The sequence below is a fragment of the Octopus bimaculoides genome, chromosome 25 (assembly GCF_001194135.2).
Source record: "Octopus bimaculoides isolate UCB-OBI-ISO-001 chromosome 25, ASM119413v2, whole genome shotgun sequence".
In the NCBI taxonomy this organism is placed as follows: domain Eukaryota; kingdom Metazoa; phylum Mollusca; class Cephalopoda; order Octopoda; family Octopodidae; genus Octopus; species Octopus bimaculoides.
Window position 1 is genome coordinate 13,634,236 of NC_069005.1, and position 7,967 is coordinate 13,642,202.

General features: G+C 38.4%; 1 protein-coding gene across 1 annotated transcript in view; it reads left to right on the top strand.

The window, feature by feature from the left end:
* Nucleotides 1–7,967, top strand: part of LOC106876110 (matrix metalloproteinase-2) — an 84,689-nt gene that overhangs the window by 76,120 nt on the left and 602 nt on the right. The window contains exons 9-10 of the mRNA XM_014924520.2: nucleotides 1,486–1,613; nucleotides 4,937–5,088. Of these exons, the coding sequence (XP_014780006.2) occupies nucleotides 1,486–1,613; nucleotides 4,937–5,088 (280 nt within the window). The remainder of the gene's footprint in view (nucleotides 1–1,485; nucleotides 1,614–4,936; nucleotides 5,089–7,967) is intronic.

Consider the following 7,967-nt stretch of genomic DNA (forward strand, 5'->3'; position numbering starts at 1 on the left):
ATATATATATATATATATATATATATATATACGCGCGCGCGAACGCACATAGATAGATAAAGAGATAGATAGATAGACAGACAGACAGAGAAAGAGAGAGATCCGACGGGCGTCTTAACCACACAAGCATGCCTACGCCTAGGGTGTTAATTAATATATCGTTGTCATAGAGTGATGCCATGTGTATCATGCTCCACCTGGTGATCTGTTTGTCTGCTAAAGTTCCACAGTATTTTCATTGCTGTCATTTTCAAAATAGATAACTGTCTCGAGAAAGACTTCCCTTAGGACAGCTAAAATTTGTTGGCTGCTTTGTTGCATCACCATATCTTCAAGTATATTTCGAGGGAGCTAGTCCAGGACATCCTGGTGCAATGTGGGACATTTCCTCGGGAAGTATTCCCTGCATGCAGGGAACATTTGCCATCAGTATTATTGGAATTCTGAAATAGTCCTGTCAGTGGTATATATATAGTGATGACGGTCTGATAGTCTGTTCCCGTATCGCAAATTTAGCCACTTCTGCTGCCGTTTTCATGTTGAAATTTTACATCCAGGTCAGAATTAATTTTTATGGATGTGTGTGCGTGTGCGTGTGTGAGTGTGTGTGTGCGTGCGTGCGTCTGTGTATGTGTATGTGTCTGTGTATGTGTGCGTTTCCAGTTTTCGAATATATTTAAAGGTACACCTTTATGGTTCTATACTACGGTTGACTCATGCACCAAAAGTGCGTTTGTTTTTGCTTCTTATTTCAGTTTAGATCAGTGTTTCCAAACCTATCTTACCCCAGGCCCCATTATAACTTTCTAGGAAAACGTATGCTCCCACCGGTGGTTAGAAAAAAAACAACTTATTTTTAATATTTCATATCTATATACATTTCATAAAGAAATATATCCACACAAGAGAATTAGATTAGCTCTATACTGTTGCAAACAGTCTTCACAAAGAAAGATTGGCTGGAGGGAGGGATTGGTTCGGCTAAGATGAGTATAGGTGCAGTATGTTTGCTATGAAAAAAAGATTAAAAAAAACATTTTGGATACTATGCTCCACCACATTTTCTCAGGTCCAACGTACAGGATTTAAGTTCTGTCACGCTTCAGTTTTATAATACCACAAACTCATGCGCTGCAGCTAAAGATACAAATGTATCAGCCGAACATACAGTATGTTTACCTTTATAATAAGTTATGAAGTGGTGTGGTTGTTTATTTTTTGTTTTTCTTTCTTTTTTTCTCGACACAAGGAACGAGTATTATCTCTTGTTTCAGTTAAATTTCTGCAGTCATGATAGAACTTCCTGACCATTATGTATGTTCTACAATAAGTTATGCTAACATACATTGTTCCTTATAAAATGAGACCGTGATATCTACTACGGAGCAAAACTTCGAACTTAGTTAAGATCTATAAAGGAGAATAAAGTTTAAGAAAATGTTAGCAATACCCCACTTAAATACTACATTTCTGCTCTCATTTCAGGGAAACAAATATGGAAGTACAATGGAAAGAAACTGAAAAAGGGATATCCTCAAAATATCACGGATCCGCGTTATCGTGAACCGAGTGCGTCAGTGCTCTGGTACACTGGATTGATCCTTCAGTTCAAGGTAATGTAATGTTCTTTAAGCATCGAGGATTAAAACATTATACCACATTTTGACCATTTATTATTATCATCATTATTATTATTATTATTATTGTGGAGGCGCGTGGTTTAGTGGTTCGGATGTCAGCATCATGATCGTAAGATTGTGGTTTCGATTCCTGGACTGGGAGACACGTTGTGGTCTTGAGCAAAACACTTCATTTCACGTTGCTCCAGTCCACTCAGCTGGCAAAAATGAGTAATGCTGCGATGGACTGGCGTCCCGTCCAGCTGGGGAACACATACGCCATTGAAACCGGGAAACCGGGCCCATGATCCTGGCTAGGCTTTAAAAGGGCGCATTTATTTTATTTATTTATTATTATTATTATCCCAGGAGATTATTATTATTATTATTATTATTATTATTATTATTATTATTATTATTATTCATATACACTTCAAATTAGACTGTTGGAAAAGAAAAATTCCTAACATCGGGCTACAAGCAACCTTAGATGCCAAGAACCCTCCAAAGTATTCTAACTGTCCCTAATAGTATTGTTTTCTGGATTTCTTCTAAACTGGGTTTTATGTCTATTTCCTCTATCCATTTGTAAAAATCTTTAGGAATAGTTCCTAATGCACCAATAATTTCTGGAATACATTTTATCCGAACTTTCCATAGTCTCTGTAATTCAATGAGTAGGTCCTGGTACTTTGCTATTTTTTCTATACCTCTCATATTGATTTTTTCATCATTTAGGACTGTAAAGTGAATTATCTAGCACTTTCTGTTCTCTTTATTTACTACTACCAAATCAGGTCTACTAGCTTCTATTACTCTGTCAGTGTGGATGTTAAATTCCCACGATATCTTATATATCTTACTATTACTTTACTAGGTTCATGTTCATACCATTTATCAGTATGTTCAAATCCTAGCTTTCTACATAACTCCCAGTGGATTACTCTCCCTAGATTGTCATGTCTTTTCTTGTATTCTTTCTGTGCCAACATGCTACATTCACTTACTATATGAGTAACACTTTCCTCTTTTGATTTGCATAACTTAAATTGGGAATTTACTTGTTTTTTATCTCAATTTTCGTTTTCATTTCTTTAGTTAGTACTCTGCCAGGTCCTAATGCACCTAGATACTTACAACTCTCTCTTTTCAGTGATTTTAGTACCTGGTCATCTGGTAATTGGATGCCTTCACTGTTGACTACCTGTCCACCCCACTTCATGCACATTATCTATGCCAAATTCCATGCCTATATCTTTGCTGAAGAGTCTTACAGTCTGTATTAAGGAATCTATCTCTTTTCCATTCTTACTAAAAAGCTTCAGCTCATCCAAGTAGAGCAAATGGTTAATTTTTTCCTTATTTCTGAACTGGTACCCTGCCTTTGCCTTCCTTAATACTAAACTGAGGAGGATCAAACATAACATAAATATTAAAGGGGTTAACGAGACCTCTTGGAAAATTCCTCGTTTGATATTTACTTTCCCTAAGAGTGTGTCGCTTAAGTAGAGATCTACTTTCCGTTTCTTCGTGCTAAAGCTAATTAATTCTCTTATGTTGTCTTCTATACTGAACATACTCAAACATTCGCTTATCCATGAATGTGGGATCATGTCATAGGCTTTCTTATAACCTATCCATGCTATTGCTAGATTTTTCTTTCTAGCTTTTACTTCATTCAGAACTGCTTTGTCTATATATATTAGATCATCCGTTCCTCTAGCCTTCTTCCTGCAACCTTTCTGTTCTTCTGGTAATAAATTCTGGTTGTCAAGGTGCTCCAATTATTATTATTATTATTATCATTATTTACTTATAATCTGCATGTTTGTAACAATCACTCACCGAAACACACCAGTGTCCTAGGGTGAGTGAAGGATAAGAGATGTTACAGTATGACTGATAGGGGAGAGAAAGTGGCAGGGGCAGTAGCGAAATATCTTCATGTAATACAGCACATACATTTAAATTGATAGGGGTTTTCTAAGGATGTGGGCAGTACTTATCAGCACAATCTTTTGGATTTCTCGGAGACATGGTTCTCCTGGGATATTATCTAGATGTTGGGAATTTGTGAAGTTATTCCAGGACTTCTTTCCACTTGTTTTAAGGCTTTCCCTAATACCTGTCTGACAAAATTCAAGAAATTCCAGTAGTGCTTGTGAACGTCCATCCCGAACTTTATCTGGATACCAATTGGGATTCTTGCCAATCCAATCATGCCAGATTTGATCATCATCTCTTTTATTTTTAGTAAGCATAGGGTTTTCTGACTCCTCGTTACCAGTTTTTTTCAAAAAAGTATTCCTTCAGCTTGTAGCTGACAAACTGAAATAGCCTTTGAGCTAGTTTGACGGTGGACAAATTGAGATAGTTACTATTATCATTATCATCATCATCATCATCATCATCATCATCATCATCATCATCATCATCATCAACAACAACAACATCAACATCATCATCATCATTATACTCATTAATGAGTGAGAGAGCAGCACATGCCATTAAATTGACGCTGGAGTACAAATATACGAAACCCACTATACCCATCATCACTACCCGTTTGATAAGGGTCCACCAGGCACATGCATCACAACCATATGTGTGCTACATGGTGATATCAAGGTAAACAGCGCATGATCTTGTAGGTAGAGCCCATGTAGAATTTTCTTCAGATTGAGTAGCCCATCCCGCTCAACAGGTCTCTCAATAAGGGTGTTTAACGAACTGTTTTTTTTTTACCCTAGGTGTTCTTTGATCGAGCTCAGCTGATCTAAGCTTAGCCGTCCCGTGATTTTTATGTCAGAGATTAAACTGTTCACCACCACCAACAACATCTCTATTACTATTAATAAGCCTACTACCATCATCATCACCAGCAGCGACATCTTCGTCACCAACACCACCATTATCCCCACCCGGCATCACTATGGCAACCACCAACACCAACATCTTCACCACCACTACCACCATCACCATTACTATCACCATTATCTACCACCACCACCATCACCATGATTACCACTATTATCACCATCATCACCACCACTACCACCACCATCACTATCATCATTATCCACCACCATCACCATCATCACCATCATTACCAGTCACCACCACCACCACACCACCATTACAACCACCATTACCACCACCACTACTCCCACCACCACCACCACGACTACCATCATGACCATTATCCACCACCCACCACCACCACCCCACCACTACCACCACCCTCTCCACTACCACCACTAATACCACCAATATTGAATCTGTCTCTTACCCCTAATGTTATTGCCGTTTTGTTACAGGACAATATGTTCTGGTTCTTGGATGAGAGAACCCTTATTCTAAGTGATGGCTACCCTAAGTTCAGTGGGGTCTACTGGCCCAATTTACCACTCAATGTAGACGCCGCTGTCTGGTACAAACAGAACAACATCTATTTCTTCAAAGATACAAAGTAAGTACCATTTTCATAGAGGCATAGCCGTGAGGTTAAGACGTTCGCATCCCAACCATTTGGTTCCGAGTTTCGCGCCCACTGTATGGCACCTTGCGCATCTGTGCTCAACTACAGACCCCGTGGTAACAAAAGCTTTGAAATGTGGATTTGGTGAACGGAAATTGAAAAGAAAAGTCACCCATTGCGCGCGAGCTTGTCTCTGTGTGTGTGTGTGTGTGTGTGTGTGTGTGTGCGTGTGTGTGCGCGCGTGCGTGCGTGTGTGTCTGTGTGTCTGTGTGTCTGTGTGTCTGTGTGTGTGTGTGTGTGTGTATGTGTGTGTGTGTGTGTGTGTGTGTGCTATGTACATTTCATTCCTTCGTTCATTCAATGTGCATTTTTCCATGCCTTCACAGACTGGAAGAGAATTTCAGACATGTCTTTACAGCCGGATGCTCTTCCTTTCACAAACCTTTGCATGTCTTTAATGTAAAGAGCTTCATTACTGCCACAATAAACGCAGGAAATGCAAGCCTCATGTCTTCGCTCAAATGGTAACATGCGAAATGACGCAAAGACATTATTTACTCACTCACATATAATCACGTACATGCATACATACAGAAGCATACAAACACACTCTCACAAAGAAGTACACACACGCACACATACACGTTTTGATGATGGTGACCGCTGAATGGTCTTAGTCGCATTGATTAAGCTAAAGAACTAAAACCGTGCGTGCTTTCATCCATACATACATGGGCACACACACACACATACATACATACATACATACATACATACATACATACATGGATGTATGCATACGTACATACATACATACATGCATACATACATACATAATACATACATACATGCATACATACACGCATGCATATATATACATACATGTATAATACATACATGCATACATACACGCATGCATATATATACATACATGTATAATACATACATGCATACATACACGCATGCATACATACATGCATATATGCATACATACGTGCATGTATACTTACACACATACATGCATACATACATGTGTACAAACATACACATGGGTACACACATGCATGCATACATACACACATACATACATACATACATACGTGGGTACACACATGCAAACGTACATCTATCCTTGCTAACAAGTAAACATGTATTACGCATACATAATACATAAAAACATACAAACATACATACGAGGGGGTGCTGAAAAGTTCCTGGCTTTGGATAAGTGATAATACAGGACGATAAGATAATTATGGTTTTATTCAACATATTCCCCTCTCAGACACACACACACCTATTGCAGAAGTCTTTTAGTTTTTCCAAGCCCTCTAAAAGAATTCGGAAGTTGGGCCTCCAGCCAGCCCTTTCGTAATAACATTAAATCCAAGAACTTTTTAGCACTCCTTCGTGTGTGTATATATATATATTATTATGATTGACCGTTGACTGAACACTATTCAATTTTTTTTCTCCGTGTTTTTCTCCTTGTCTCCGTATTCTTTCTGTTGAAGAGCGTAGCTCGAAACGTCAAAGACTTTCCGTATTCCCGAGCGTCATACTAATATATACTTTTGTTATTTACACCACCTGTCCTCGTCTGTTGTTATTATTTGTATATTCTCCCATATATATATATATATATATATATATATATATATACAGACACACACACACACACATACATACATACACACACACATATGCACACACACATACACACACACACATATGCAAAGTACATGCAAATATGCATATCAACTCAAGTAATGTAGGTGGAACATTCACATCAAAACTTCTGTACGACACACAGGAAAACGTATGAACCTTCACAGAGGTCATGCATCCCTGCTAATGTGAAGATCTCTTGGAAAATCAAAGAGGAAAAGGATAACTCTGGACGAATGCTTCGAAACCATCAGTTTCTATATCCAGATTATAGATTCATATTTATACCAATAATAATTAAAGTACCTGATTTGCGGAGTAAACGTTTGAGTAACAATCTGGACTAACAAACATGAGGTAATGAGTTCAATTCCTAGGCCAGGCTGTGTGTTGTGTTCTTGATCAAGACACTTTATTTTACGTTGCTCCAGTTCACTCAGCTGTAATGAGTTGAGACATCACTGGTGCCAAGCTGCATCGGTCCCTTTGCCTTTCCCTTGGATAACATCAGTGGTGTGGAGAGGAGAGGCTGGTATGCATGGGCAACTGCTGGTCTTCCATAAACAACCTTTCCCGGACTTGTGCTTCGGGGGTGGGGAACTTTCGAGGTGCAATCCCATGATCATTTATGACTGAAGGGGGTCTTTATCATTGACCCTTTAGAATAAACTGGATAAGCTAGTGTTTTCTGAGAAAGAAATCAACCAGCTGATGCTGATATTTCACATACAATCTATAAGTGGAACGGTAAAAATATGCAAGATTTTTTTTCAAATACAAAATGTGAATTTGTTTTCGTTATCGACATTCCAACGACGGAGCTTTGTATCTTTGTTAGAAAGCAGCTTCTTCTTTGTAAGAAGGTTTCAAATAATTAAAATTAGAAGAGAACCTACATACAAAAAAAAATATATATACATGCATACGAACATGAAATACATTATCTTTTATCTTTTGTCGTTTACTTGTTTCAGCCATTAGACTGCGGTCATGCTGGGGCACCACTTTGAAAATCCCAGTACTTTTTTTAAAGCCTGGTACTTCTATCGGTCTTTTACGCCGAATCATTACGTTACTGGACGTAAACAGATCAACAATGGTTGTCAAGTGGTGGTGAGGAACAGACACACACATACACACGCACACACATGCGTCACACATATATGCATATGTACACACACACACATATATATATATATATA